This window comes from Cololabis saira, chromosome 5 (assembly GCF_033807715.1).
Source record: "Cololabis saira isolate AMF1-May2022 chromosome 5, fColSai1.1, whole genome shotgun sequence".
NCBI lineage: Eukaryota > Metazoa > Chordata > Actinopteri > Beloniformes > Belonidae > Cololabis > Cololabis saira.
The window spans coordinates 8,309,012-8,324,787 of record NC_084591.1 but is presented as its reverse complement, the minus strand read 5'-3'; the positions used below and the strand labels follow the sequence as shown (position 1 = coordinate 8,324,787).

General features: G+C 45.1%; 1 protein-coding gene across 1 annotated transcript; it reads right to left on the bottom strand.

Moving 5' to 3' along the window:
• Positions 1 to 213: 213 nt before the first annotated feature.
• On the bottom strand, positions 214 to 15,566 carry LOC133444543 (zinc finger protein 678-like; the record flags this gene model as incomplete). The annotated part of the gene is made up of 2 exons (XM_061722383.1): positions 15,498 to 15,566; positions 214 to 1,182 (listed from the first exon to the last, which is right to left on the bottom strand). Coding segments are annotated over exons 1-2 (1,038 nt in total), but the record flags the coding sequence as incomplete, so codon positions are not given.
• Between the last annotated feature and the right edge of the window lie 210 nt (positions 15,567 to 15,776).

Sequence of the window (15,776 nt, the reverse complement as noted above, 5' to 3'; positions counted from 1 at the left end):
AATAACAGAACAACGATGAAAAATGTTAGATTATAATAAAAACATTACAAAAAAGGTTACTAATTTTGACCACAAGCAGAACTATTTAAAAAAATATATATATAAAACTGAACGTATTACAATTATACCAGATTTCCAGATACACACATTTTATTCAGTGTGAACACGTTGGTGATTTTTTAAATTACCCGATTGAGTAAAAGCTGCCCCACACTGCTCACATCTGTACGGCTTCTCTCCAGTGTGAATGCGTTGGTGCGTAGTTAAAGCACCTGATGTGGTAAAAGCTGCCCCACACTGACCACATCTGTACGGCTTCTCTCCAGTGTGAATGCGTTGGTGCCTAGTTAAAGAACTTGATGTGGTAAAAGCTGCCCCACACTGCTCACATCTGTACGGCTTCTCTCCAGTGTGAATGCGTTGGTGCGTAGTAAAAGCACCTGATGTGGTAAAAGCTGCCCCACACTGCTCACATCTGTACGGCTTCTCTCCAGTGTGAATGCGTTGGTGCTTCGTTAAAGCACCTGATTGGGTAAAAGCCACCCCACACTGCTCACATCTGTACGGCTTCTCTCCAGTGTGAATGCGTTGGTGCTTCGTTAAAGCACCTGATTGGGTAAAAGCTGCCCCACACTGCTCACATCTGTACGGCTTCTCTCCAGTGTGAATGCGTTGGTGCGTAGTTAAATCACTTGATGTGGTAAAAGCTGCCCCACACTGCTCACATCTGTATGGCTTCTCTCCAGTGTGAACGCGTTGGTGCGTAGTTAAAGCACCCGATGTGGCAAAAGCTGCCCCACACTGATCACATTTGTACGGCTTCTCTCCAGTGTGAATACGTTGGTGCCTTCTTAAATGACCCAATTGAGTAAAAGCTGCCCCACACTGCTCACATCTGTACAGCTTCTCTCCAGTGTGAATGCGTTGGTGCACAGTTAAAGCACTTGATGTGGTAAAAGCTGCCCCACACTGATCACATTTGTACGGCTTCTCTCCAGTGTGAATACGTTGGTGCCTTCTTAAATGACCCAATTGAGTAAAAGCTGCCTCACACTGATCACATCTGTACGGCTTCTCTCCAGTGTGAATCTTCTTATGTCCCTTCAAGGATGATGAAGTGGCCAGGACTTTCTCACACTGATCACAGGGGTAACCTGTGGGCCTCTCTTTGCCTTTACGTTTCTGTAAAAAAATAAAGAGACTTAGATCCTGTTGTCGGTTGACCCGTCAAAAGTTTTTTCAGTTGTATTTAATAGCTTTCTATCATGGTGTTTGCAGTGAAACAATGAATCTTTATTTTCTAGGGGTCATATTAACCATGTCCTGTCACAACTAGTTCTTTACAGACAAAAACATTCAAATAAAACATCTTGGTAGGTCAGAACAAAAGTGTAAGTGGTGAAAGTGCTGAAACAAAAACCCTTCGAACACATTCATCAACTGTTTACCGAAGCCACTTGAGATTACTGATCTCAAACTTTCATTAGAAATTTTGTCTTTAAAACAGTTTTGATTTCAGAACTGGATGTGAAAATTCAGTTTTATTACCTGACAAATGTGATGTCAAAAACAAGTCCCCATCAAGATAGAGATGTCATAAAAAGGAACAATTTGGGCTATAAACGAGCCCCAAAACAAGAGACATGAGACAAAAACAATATTTCAGCAACCTGAATTTATTTGTTGCTACTTTCAATGAACATACATGACAAGCAGCATGAAGGCCTGTGGTCTTATATGTCAAATATGATTTCTTTCACTCTTTCAGCTCAATTAGCTTATTTAAAAACACAAATAAATTAAATTCATTGGACATTAAAATTATGAAATTCATTTATAAAATTGAAAGTTTAAAGTCCCTATAAGATCCAAATAGCTCACAGATGAACATTTGACGACTCAACATAAACGGTGCAATAAAAAAATTAATTGGGAGTTATGCGAATGTGTGAGGAATTAATAAAGAAATTCTTTCCATCAGTTATTTGAAAACAGTAGTGTGGAGAAATCTTGTAGTTGTTAATGAACAGAGTATGGATCAATGGAGGTTTTTTTTATTAGATATAAAGTTATCTGAGTGCATAAAATTTTTTTTGCTAAGGTGTTTTTTGTATTATCACACTGTGTCCTCTGACAGGACGTAGTGTGGGAGATGCTTTCCCCCCCCTTCTTTCCTTGTGTAAACTTTTTCTTACCTAATGAAAGGGCGGTGCTGACCCATTGGCTGAACCCACAGGCACCAGCTCTCCATTTTTGACATGAAACACACTTCTGCTGATGTCTATGTATGGCCTTGCGCCCCTCAAGATCCAAAATGTTCTTCTTATTTCAGCAAAGATCCTTTCTAAACCATCTTGACACATTCTCTCGTTATAATCTTTAATGATTAATTGTGTCACCTTGTGAGTAGGATCCAGTACAATTGGATGTAGAACAGAAGTTTGGGCTAAACAGAGTAAGCGACTGTGTGTTGGAAGTGATTTGTGTGATTTGAGATCACACAAATCGAGGGCTATGAGGGCTATGTCCTCCCAAAAGCTATCGTTTTGTGCCGTATTAGAGGATTTCTTGTTCAGCATTCAGAAATTCAGCGGCAGAGGGATTTACAGTGGTCTGTCTGGAAAAAGACTGGGCAGTGGCATCCAGTAATTCTTGGTAAGTTTTGAAACTGTCAGGATTTGACACAGTAACAGCAACGTTAACACTGTAACAGACAGATTGTTTCAAAACAATTTGGTCATCAACAGATGCAACAGTTTCAAGGTTTAGGCCAAGTATCTGGAGGTTTGCATAAAAATGCTGGGGCATTGATCCATTGGTTTGGGAGGAAAATATCTGACTGGAATAAGCCTCTTGTAACATCATCCAGGGGCAGCTGGTAGAGCAGGTCCAATCCTTTAAATACCTGGGGCCTGAGATCGACACCTGCCTGTCCTTCACACAGCATACAGACTTTATCTACAAGAAGGCACAACAGCGCCTCCACCTGCTGAGGAATCTAAGGACACTTAATATCAGCAAAGACATTTTAACTCTGGGTTACCGTTCACTCATTGAATCTATTCTTAAATTCAACATTTCATCCTGGTACAACTTGCTCACCACCAAACACAAAACCAGACTCTCACGAATAATAAACCAGGCCAGCAAAATATACAGATCACAACACACACCCCTGTCTGATCTCTACAACCGCTCTGTGATCAGGAAGGCCACTCTGATCACAGAAGACCCCTCTCATCCTCTCGTCCCCTCATCCTCTCATCCCCTCATCCTCTCATCCTCTCATCCCCTTCACCACTCATTTCAACTACTGCCGTCAGGCAGAAGGTACAAAATTCCACTGGCCCGGAAAAACATTTACAAAAAATCTTTCATTCCATCTGCCACAATCCTTCTGAACAATATTAAATAGATCGTTGCACTTTTAACAGGCACTAGTCATGTCTGTTCTAACTTATTTACTGTTTTTTTTATGTATTTCTAACGTATTTAAGCGTTTTCTATTGTAATGTGTCTTCATGTGAATTTGTGAATGTGGTTGTGAGTCCTGTCAAAGAGGAATTTCTGTCACCATTGGGACAGACAATAAAGTATTCTATTCTATTCTATTCTCACTCACTCACTCACTCATCTTCTCCCGCTTTATCCGTTCCCGGGTCGCGGGGGCAGCAGCCTCAGCAGGGATGCCCAGACTTCCCTCACCCCAGACACTTCCTCCAGCTCTTCCGGGGGGAGTCCGAGGCGTTCCCAGGCCAGCCGAGAGAGACATAGTCTCTCCAGCGTGTCCTGGGTCTTCCCCGGGGTCTCCTCCCGGTGGGACATGCCTGGAACACCTCCCTAGGGAGGCGTCCAGGAGGCATCCGGTACAGATGCCCAAGCCACCTCAGCTGACTCCTCTCAATGTGAAGGAGCAGCGGCTCGACTCCGAGCTCCTCCCGGGTGACCGAACTCCTCACCCTATCTCTAAGGGAGCGTCCAGCCACCCTGCGGAGGAAGCTCATCTCGGCCGCTTGTATCCGCGATCTTGTCCTTTCGGTCACTACCCAAAGTTCATGACCATAGGTGAGGGTAGGGGCGTAGATTGACCGGTAAATCGAGAGCTTCGCCTTTCGACTCAGCTCCCTCTTCACCACGACGGTCCAGTACATCGACCGCATTACTGCGGACACTGCAACGATCCGTCTGTCAATCTCACGCTCCATTGTTCCCTCACTCGTGAACAAGATCCCGAGATACTTGAACTCCTCCACCTGAGGCAGGAGTTCTCCATCCACCCGGAGAAGGCATGCCACCCTTTTCCGATGGATAACCATGGCCTCGGTCTTGGAGGTGCTGATTCTCATCCCTGCCGCGTCGCACTCGGCCGCAAACCGCCCCAGCACATGCTGGAGGTCCCGGTCTGATGAAGCCAACAGGACAACATCATCTGCAAAAAGCAGAGATGAAATCCTGAGGTCCCCAAACCGGATCCCCTCCGGCCCCTGGCTGCGCCTAGAAATCCTGTCCATAAAAATTATGAACAGGACCGGTGACAAAGGGCAGCCCTGCCGGAGTCCAACATGCACTGGGAACAAGTCTGACTTACTGCCGGCAATGCGAACCAGACTCCTGCTTCGATCATACAGAGACCGGACAGCCCTTAGTAGAGGGCCCCGGACTCCATACTCACTGAGCACCCCCCACAGAATGGCACGAGGGACACGGTCAAATGCCTTCTCCAGATCCACAAAACACATGTAGACTGGTTGGGCAAATTCCCATGAACCCTCGAGCACCCTGCGGAGGGTATAGAGCTGGTCCAGTGTTCCACGACCGGGACGAAAACCGCATTGTTCCTCCTGAATCCGAGGTTCGACTATCGGCCCTAATCTCCTCTCCAGTACACACTCTCCGGTCCCCCTTTTTAAACAGAGGGACCACCACCCCGGTTTGTCACTCCAGCGGTACTGTCCCCTTCCTCCATGCAATGTCGCAGAGGCGTGTCAACCAAGACAACCCTACGACATCCAGAGACTTGAGGTACTAAGGGCGAATCTCATCCACCCCCGGTGCCCTGCCACCGAGGAGCTTACGAACCACCTCGGTGACCTCGGCTTGGTTGATGGATGAGCACGCCTCCGAGCCCCAACCCTCTGCTTCCTCAGTGGAAGGCATGTCAGTCGGGTTAAGGAGATCCTCAAAGTATTCTTTCCACCGTCCGACAATGTCCCCAGTCGAGGTCAACAGCTCCCCACCAGCACCATAAACGGTGCCGGCAGAGTACTGCTTCCCCCTTCTGAGGCGCCGAACGGTCCTCCAGAATTTCCTCGAGGCCGACCGAAAGTCTTCCTCCATGGCCTCCCCGAACTCCTCCCAGACCTGAGTTTTTGCCTCCAAGACTGCCCGAGCCGCGGCTCGCTTGGCCTGCCGGTACCTATCTACTGCGTCAGGAGTCCCACCGGCCAACATAGCCCGGTAGGACTCCTTCTTCAGTCTGACGGCATCCTGTACTTCCGGTGTCCACCACCGGGTTCTAGGATTGCCGCCACGACAGGCACCGGAGACCTTGCGTCCACAGCTTCGAGCCGCCGCGTTGACAATGGAGGCAGAGAACATGGTCCACTCGGACTTGATGTCCCCCGCCTCCCCCGGGATCCGAGAGAAGCTCTCTCGGAGGTGGGAGTTGAAGATGTCCCTGACAGAGGGCTCGGCCAGACGTTCCCAACAGACCCTCACAATCCGTTTGGGTTTGCCCGGTCTGTCCAACCTCCTCCTCCGCCAGCGCATCCAACTCACCACCAGGTGGTGATCAGTTGACAGCTCAGCCCCTCTCTTCACCCAAGTGTCCAAGACATGCGGCCGAAGGTCAGATGAAACGACAACAAAGTCGATCATTGACCTCTGGCCTAGGGTGTCCTGGTGCCACGTGCACTGATGGACACCCTTATGCTTGAACATGGTGTTCGTTATGGACAAACTGCGACTAGCACAGAAGTCCAACAACAAAACACTGCTCGGGTTCAGATCGGGGAGGCCGTTCCTCCCAATCACGCCTCTCCAGGTATCACTGTCATTACCCACGTGAGCGTTGAAGTCCCCCAGTAGAACAATGGAGTCCCCAGTTGGAGCACCATCAAGTACTCCTCCCAGGGACTCCAAGAAGGCTGGGTACTCCGCACTGCTGTTCGGCCCGTAGGCACAAACAACAGTGAGAGACCTTTTCCCGACCCGAAGGCGCAGGGAAGCGACCCTCTCGTTCACCGGGGTGAACTCCAACACATAGCGGCTGAGCTGGGGGGCTATAACCAAGCCCACACCAGCCCGCCGCCTCTCACCCTGGGCAACTCCAGAGTAGTGGAGGGTCCAGCCCCTTTCAAGGAGCTGGGTTCCAGAGCCCAAGCTATGTGTGGAGGTGAGCCCGACTATCTCTAGCCGGTATCTCTCAACCTCACGCACAAGCTCCGGCTCCTTCTCCCCCAGCGAGGTGACATTCCATGTCCCCACTGTGAGGGTTTTGGTCCAGGGATTGGGTCGTCGAGGCACCCCGCCACGATTGCTACCCAGTCCACATTGCACCGGCCTTTCATGGACCTTCCTGCGGGTGGTGGGCCTACAGGAAGGCGGGCCCACGTCGCCGTTTCGGGCTGAGCCCGGCCGGGTCCCACGGGCAAAGACCCGGCCACCAGGCGCTCGCCTACGAGCCCCAACCCCAGGCCTGGCTCCAGGGCGGGGCCCCGGTGTCGCCGATCCGGGCGACGTAACGGTCCTTGCTTTTCTTCTTCTCATCATGGTAGGCTTTTGAACCGCTCTTAGTCTGGCCCGTCACCCAGGACCTGTTTGCCTATTCTATTCTATTCTATTCTATTCTATTCTATTCTATTCTATTCATCAGCAAGAACCAGTGGAGCACAGTGGTTCAGTCAGTCCACAGTATAATAGTTCAGACTGGCAAAGTGAATTCCTAATTAGGTCACAGAGGCGTGCACCAGTTAGTGGAGCACGTAAATCCAGTCTGGGTACTGGTAGCTGTTGCTTGGATGAAACGTGTGAGCAAGCAAGACTGAAACCAAAGATACTCTATACAGAAGATAGCGCATTACCGTTACTGCCAATGGTATGAAATGGTATCCACTTCCTGTCTCCTAAGTGGGCGTGGTCGCCCACCCAGTACAAGATCATCGGATAAGTCTAATATTTTTTTTTCCCTTCCAAAAAGACTTCAATAATAACGATAACAGTATTATTAAGCAAAGAAGCAAGTTTTATTTTAGTTTTAAACTTCATTTTATCCGATGGGAAAACGACTTTCGCAGTTCTGCAGTGACCGACCAGCTATGAGAGCCAAATCTCGCGAGAGTGTGTTGCTCAGACAGAGACAGGTCTCAAACAAAGATAATTTTCTCCTAATCTGTCGGTCTGAAAATTGCCATTTTGGTGTCAGAATGTTCAGAAGGTTTGTGGCTTTTGAAAAATGGGTCCCATATTTACTTAGGTTACTATGGGGCGAAGGAATTGGTAATAATCTGTGCTCACGTTCACTTTTCCCATAGGACTCAATAGACTCAGGACCTGCTTCCTGTCTCCTAAAGGGGCGGGGCAGTGGGGAAACCCACGTGACACAGATACAGGAAACACAACCGTAGTGGACTGTCCAGTTTATAGAACGTCTCTGCTGAAACTTAGCTTGATGTGACCTTTGACATCCTTAGATCTGACACATGCAACAACACTATATGTTTGTTCAGACGCATCAAAACAGATATGGGTGCCTCGGACGATCCATCTCTTTGGAGGTATAGCAGCGTGCAGGCGCGTCATTTACGCCGGGGACGGTGGGGACGCGTCCCCACCACTTTGTCTGACGAGCAGATTTGTCCCCACCACTTAAAAAAAAAAAAAAAAAAAAAAAAAAAATTTAGTAAGACGCGATTTGTCCCGTATTTTCATTAACGCCCCATACACACGTCTGTCACACACACACATCAACACTAAATTTATCAATAATGAACAAAATAAAACACAGGAAACATTAAGGCCAGCAAAATCTTAGTGGCGGGACAACAGGACCTGCTGCGTCTGTGCCCAGATCGCCCAGATCTGTATATGTGTGTGACAGACAGCGCTGCGGGGAGGACTCGGGCTTCACCTCCAGGTAGGAGTTGGGAATTGGGAATTAAAAGTTGCGTTCTGCAGGCCCGGTTCTACGAGGGTGCATAAGCATTGCACCCTCATTTTATGTGTCTTCATGCTCAGTTGAAAAGACGAAAAGTCTGAAAAAACTGACAAATGCGCCTGATTTATGGTTCCGCGTTAAATCGACGGCGTAGCCTACGGCGTAGGTTACGCAGCGTCGCGTACCGTACGTTCGCATCCCTGCGTATCCTACGCCGTACGCTTTGCATTGGTGCAACGCGGAACCATAAACCAGCCAGTGTCCGTCACTCATCTGCTTCCAGCGCGCAGTTTCCTGCAGCAGCCAGTGCTGCTCTCTGCTGCTCCGTTAACACAAAGTAACCGTGGATATTCCCAAGTGGTTCAGCACAACGACATAAACAAGTTTACAGGACTGTCTCAGAAAATTAGAATATTGTGATAAAGTCCTTTATTTTTCTGGAGTCCAAAAATGTCATACATTCTGGATTCATTACAAATCAACTGAAATATTGCAAGCCTTTTATTATTTTAATATTGCTGATTATGGCTTACAGTTTAAGATTAAGATTCCCAGAATATTCTAATATTTTGAGATAGGATATTTGAGTTTTCTTAAACTGTAAGCCATGATCAGCAATATTAAAATAATAAAAGGCTTGCAATATGTATATGATGTTTCCGACGACCTAAATAAGACCGCGCAGATGGCTTTTAATATGGGGACAATATCGCGTCAATACGCATCATCTAATGCAATGCCTATTATTTATCATGAAACCTCAATTCGGAAGTAATGGGCCTAGCTCGTACCCAGCACTTTTCAAACCTTACTCAGGTTTATGGTAAATGTCCCCAGCACTTCTGAAATCAAACTGACGCCCATGGCAGCGTGGGATTGTGATTTGAGGAAGATATAGTATTTCTGAATGACACTTCAAGCATTCAAGAGTTGTCATGATAATCATGATAAGCAAGTTGCTTCAGCCCAAATCTTTTTTGCTTGATATCGAAACAACTGAAATATGTATTATTTCTGAATGTGAATAACTAAAATAAATTTTGTTCATTCTTTTGCGATTTCCTTAAATTGGCTTTATGAGCGATGACATGGCCCCGGATGACAACTTTGAATGCCTCCCATAATGTGGAGTCTTAGACGTGTGGGGTGTCAGTTAATAAAAATAAAGTCCTTGTTTTTGTCAGACAAGTTATTACAAAAGGACTCACCAGTGAGCAATGATGAATGTAGTCGCCACGAGAAGGTTGGTTTGGGTCTTTTGAGATCGCGAACAATACAGTTGGGGCATGATCAGAAATGACAATATTATGGTAATTGAAGCTTGTTTGGCATCTACTAGAAAAAAGTAAATTCACGAGTAAGATATGTGTACGTTGGAGAAGGAGTACTCTCTTTCAGCAGGGTGTTGAATCCTCCAAATGTCAACTATATTGGTAGAAGAAATAATACCCTTGAGAGTAGTAGAGGCATGAGAAGGGGTACAGTGGCAAGGTGGAGGAGATGATTGTTCAATGATCGTGAATATTGTCTGAATGTTCTGGTGGTGGTCGGGGACGCCGTTAGGCGCGTATTGGCGGCCACGTTTCAATCAGTGCCCCAAGGCAGCTGTGGCTACTCACAGTTTACCATCACCAAGTATGAATGAGGCGTGAATGAATAATGGAGCTGTTGTGAGCACTTTGAGTGTCCTTAGAAAAGCGCGATAAAAATCGAATCCATTATTACAGTTTCTGCTCGAATATCCATCAATATGCACAACAAGTACTAGACTATGATCCCATGCAATTATCAGGTTAGTATTAGACAGGTCGGCCAGCATGTTAAAAATTATATGACCAAAGTCTGGGTCGTCAATTTTCTGCCAATAGATGTTCACTAACCTTACATGCATGGAATACAGACATCCTGTCACAATAAGAAAACGACCATCTGCCATTACTGTCATTGACAGTGTTTTTTTTTTATTAATAATGGCCAATCCACAACCTTAACCTGAGAAAGTGGTTTAATACAGTCCCTGACAAAATTCTTGTCGGTTGGGTACAAGTTGACCTTAAGTGCCCTTTAAATATATATCTTTTTTTTTTTTAAAGAAATGACAAATTTTAATTCCATCAGGTTTTAAAATAATGTTTTGGTGCCAAACGAGACTGCTGAAAAGCACACAGCTTGGTAAAGTCCACTAGGCAGTTTTTGCAAAGACAACAGTCTTGTCACATGACGCATCCAATCCTAGATTACAGCCTCACTTGTAATTGATCAATCAATTAGTGGGTGTGTATAAAGAGAAGATCCACTGCTGAGGTGGCTTACACCTTTAATGTGTCTCAGCGTCAAGTACAAAGAATAAGAAAAAGATTTGAAGAGACTGGACATGTTTTGAACAAGCCCAGGTCCGGCAGACCCAGTAACACAACTGCTCGGGAGGACCATTTGTTGGCTCCAAAATCCAAGGCCAGCCCCTTTTCCACTGCAGCAGAGCTCCTGTTGCAAGTTAATTGGAAAACATTAAGCTGCTGTCACCTCCAAACCAAGGTCCCTGAAAGTTGGAACGATGGACAGCGCAGTCGTGCTGCAGCTGGGAGCGTCAGTGAGAGCTCATTAGGTACTGATGCGCAGCGCCTGGATGATGCAGAGAATTCTTGACAAACAAAAGACTTTGTTCCACCTCCCTTTCCTCTGAATTTTAGATAGTAAATAAATTCTTAAAATTTTGCAAGACGACTCCTCTTGATATCTGCACCTTACAACATTTGGTGCCGAAACCCGGGAGAAGAAACAAAGAAAGAAGGAAGACGCGGATACCAGGACAAATCAACAATGTTGGACTTGCAAAGATAGAATAAATTTAGGGGAGCAGTATGGGCTGCTACGACACGACTCCTAAATAAGATTGATAGGGAGGTTGGTAAAGAAGATCCCAGCAAGGATGTGTTGGAAGAATACCTGGAACAACTGATGGCGAGAGAGTCAATTTTACTGGATAATGACCGTGAAATTGAAGCGGAAACAGCAGTGGATGATTTGGAAGATGATGTTAACTCAACCTTTGAATAACTAGATGGAATTATGTCAAGGAAGACCAGGATAAAGCGCATCCCAAGGTAAAATGCGGAAGATAATGAGAGCACAATCTCAACCATTTCATTTGCAAAGAACACATTGCTTATCACGGGAGCACGTCGGTAATGCACGAGCATTTGAAGATAAAGAACGTTGGACAGTGGACTGAAACTGACTCGCCTTGGTAAGATATTAAGTGTATTTTGGCTTTACAGTTTTTCACAATTGTTTAAACACATTTCCTGATAGACTACCTCACTTTCTCAAAACTCAAAATACAAATTACAAAACTCACACACAAAATGAAAAATCCTACACTTCTCTTGCAAAAGCACACTCTACCCTCAAAATGGTGTTAACTCTTCACTAAATGGTATTTCCTTCTCAAATGCATACATCATTTGAGTAGACATTTCTAAGCACCCACTGAACACTAATGTGCAGAATGGAAGACACTATAGTATGAATGGAAAACACTATATGAATGTCTCAGTAGAATCATGCATTTGTATGTTCAGTGTTACACCTTCAGCTGTTGGATGTAATATATCACCATATAGTATTCTTATGTATAGGCTACTCAAATAGAAAACAACATACAATTATTTACTGTAACAACAAATACATAATATTTTACAGTATGAGTAGGAATGCTAGAAGAAGTGCAGTGTTGTAGGGGTGGCATGGTGATGGAGGACGCCTTGGTGATTCAGTCCAGTTTGCCAGTTTGAGCAACATTTATTTATTTTTCTGATTTATTTACTTTGTTTGTTTGTTTCTCTCTCTCTCTCTCTCTCTCTCTCTCTCTCTCTCTCTCTCTCTCTCTCTCTCTCTCTCTCTCTCTCTCTATCTATCTATATATATATATATATATATATATATTTATATATATGTATTTTTTTTCTTTTTTTTTTCTTTACATGTAGTTATTAGGGCCCGAGCACTTGCAGTGCGAAGGCCCTATTGTATCTGTAGGAATTTTTATTATTATTATTATTATTAGGGCCCGAGCACTTGCAGTGCGAAGGCCCTATTGTATCTGTAGGAATTTTTCTTTCTTTATTTCTTCTGACGAAAGGAGGGCCTTTTTGCCCACCTAAACGTCCCCAAAAAGTCACCAAATTTTGCATGCAAGTCAGGCCTGGCGAAAAATTTGATATTTAATGGTTTGCATTAATGGGCGTGGCAAAATGGCTCAACAGCGCCCCCTTGAAAACTTTGTGCCTCAAGCCCCACAATACGGTTTGTCGTACATGCACGAAAATCGGTACACACCTGTATCATGGCGCAACTTAAAGAAAAGTCTCTGGGCATCATGTCGAGAAACCGAACAGGAAGTCGGCCATTTTGAATTAATCGTGTCATTTTGGCGAAATTTATACCTTCCTTCGGCAGTTAATTCAGCCCGAACCGTAACGTTCCCCCAAGGGTGTTATACATCAAAATGTGCGTCTCCATCCTCCGACCCCACGCATTACTTTTCTCTTTTGAAGCGTTACCGTGGCGACGCTAGACGCCAAAAAGCGTGCCCACCCTTCATCTGATTGGTTCAGACAGAAAAAACTTTGCGCCTCAAGCCCCATAATACGCTTTGACGTACATGAACGAAAATCGGTACACACGTGTATCATGTCGCAACTAAAAGAAAAGTCTCTTGGCGCCATGGCCGAAACCGAACAGGAAGTCGGCCATTTTGAACATTCTGCATTAATCGCATAATTTTGGAGCAATATATGCCATTCCTTCGAGAATTAATTCAGCCCGAACCGTATCGTGAACCCAGATGTGTTATACATCAAAATGTGCGTCTCCATCCTGCGACTACTCGCATTACTTTTCTCTTTCCAAAGTGTTACCGTGGCGACGCTAGACGCCAACAAGCGCACCCCCCCTTCATGTGATTGGTCCATATTTGATAGTTCCCCAAAAGGCACCAAATTTTGCACCCAAGCCAGGCCTGGCGAAAAATTTGGTATTTAATGGTTTGCATTAATGGGCGTGGCAAAATGGCTCAACAGCGCCCCCTTGAAAACTTTGTGCCTCAAGCCCCACAATACTGTTAGACGTACATGCACGGAAATCGGTACACACCTGTATCATGGCGCAACTTAAACAAAAGTCTTTTGGGGTCATGCCCAAAACCGAACAGGATGTCGGCCATTTTGAATTAATCGTGTCATTTTGGCGAAATTTATGCCATTCCTTCTGCAGTTAATTCAGCCCGAACCGTAACGTGTCCCCAAGTGTGTTATACATCAAAATGTGCGTCTCCATCCTGCGACTACGCGCATTACTTTTCTCTTTCAAAAGTGTTACCGTGGCGACGCTAGATGCCAAAAGATCTGATTGGTCCATATTTGATAGTTCTCCAAAAGTCACCAAATTTTGCATGCAAGCCAGGCTTGGCGATAAATTTGATATTTCATGGTTTGCATTAATGGGCGTGGCCTAACGGCTCAACAGCGCCCCCTAGAATACTTTTATCTGCCATAACTTTTGAATGGTTTGACATAGAGAGTCGTGGGTGGTGTCATGGGACTCTGTAATGAGTCCTCAAGCTTTGTTGGCCTTAATTAGCCCCGCCCCTTCTTCTGATTGGTTGTCCCGATTTTCTACTATAACTTTGGAATGGTTTGACATAGAGAGTCGTGGGTGGTGTCATCAGATTCTTTATGGAGTCCTTGACTTTCATTGGCCTGAATTAGCCCCGCCCCTTCTTCTGATTGGTTGTCCCTTTTTTCTGCTATAACTTTTGAATGGTTTGACATGGGAAGTCGTGGGTGGTGTCATTGGACTCTGTAATGAGTTCTTAAGCTTCGTTGGCCTTAATTAGCCCCGCCCCTTCTTCTGATTGGTTGTCCCGATTTTCTGCTATAACTTTGGAATGGTTTGACATAGAGAGTCGTGGGTGGTGTCATCAGATTCTGTATGGAGTCCTTGACCTTCATTGGCCTGAATTAGTCCCGCCCCTTTTTCTGATTGGTTGTCCCTTTCTTCTGCTATAACTTTTGAATGGTTTGATATATTTGAAATATGCTGGTAATGTGTCAGCCAACCACAAAAAACTCTGGAATTTTTGTGGAATCATTTATTTTTTGTCCTTGCCCGGTGCAAATGACATAAATAAAGTGCGTGGTTTGGTTGTGAAAAAATAAAAGTAACGTTACGTGAACAATAAATCAAAGGCTCCCTTCCATGCAGTGCGTGTGTCTAGGAAGTAAAGACTGGTTCATGCTATTCACAAAAGCACAAATAGTGGGGTTTTATTAATATTTATATCTTACAAATATTTTAAAAATCACAAAAAAACAATTCGGGACTCAGATCATATCGCTATGTTGGTCTCTCCTCAATCAGTCGGTCAGAAAACGGTGAAGCTGATTTGTGGCTGAGGGGTAGCGTCGCCGTCTTTCGTGTGAGAGATCGTGGGTTCAAGCCCCGCTCCATGCAAAGATTGTCAGCAATTTGTGTGTTTTTTTTACATCAAAATGTGCGTCTCTGTCCTGTGACGACGCACATTACTTTTCTCTTTCAAAAGTGTTACCGTGGCGATGCTAGACGCGAAAAAGCGCTCGTCCCCTTCATCTGATTGGTCCATATTTGATAGTTCTCCAAAAGTCACCAAATTTTGCATGCAAGCCAGGCCTGGCGATACATTTGATATTTCATGGTTTGCATTAATGGGCGTGGCCTAACGGCTCAACAGCGCCCCCTAGAATACTTTTCTCTGCCATAACTTTTGAATGGTTTGACATAAAGAGTCGTGGGTGGTGTCATGGGACTCGGTTTTGAGTCCTTGACCTTCATTGGCCTGAATTAGCCCCGCCCCTTCTTCTGATTGGTTGTCCCGATTTTCTGCCATAACTTTTGAATGGTTTGACATAGAGAGTCGTGGGTGGTGTCATGGGACTCTGTAATGAGTCCTTGACCTTCATTGGCCTGAATTAGCCCTGCCCCTTCTTCTGATTGGTTGTTCCTTTTTTCTGCTATAACTTTTGGATGGTTTGACATAGAGAGTCGTGGGTGGTGTCATTTCTGATATGCTTATGGGGGGCGGTGGACGTGAGTGCGAGGGCCCGTTCATCGCTGCTTGCAGCTTTAATTTTGTTTTGTTTTTTCAAATCTTGCACTATAGTGGTTACATTGTGTTAAAAGGGTAGACAAACTAAGCTTTGGCTTCAGTTTACACCTTTTGGTCCTTGTTTGATACATGCAAAAAAACAACTTTGTATTTGCCACGTCTTTACCATTTAGGTTTGGTTCTGGACCCAACACTGACCTGCAGACCGGCAGCGTCCGCTTTAGTCCTGCTGCTGGATCCGGAGTCCTGGCTCGGATCCAGGTCCATCTCCGAGTCCTGGTTCTGGTTCTGATCCCGGTCCATCTCCGAGTCCTGGTTCTGGCTCGGATCCCGGTCTGTCTGCAAACCCCGGCTGTAAGAATATCAAAATATATAGAAAAGAATAATAATAATAATATAAAATATCAAAACTATCAAATTATGCTACCCCTGAAATATTGATTTAAAATGGATAAATTGAGGTATATTGATTTAAAA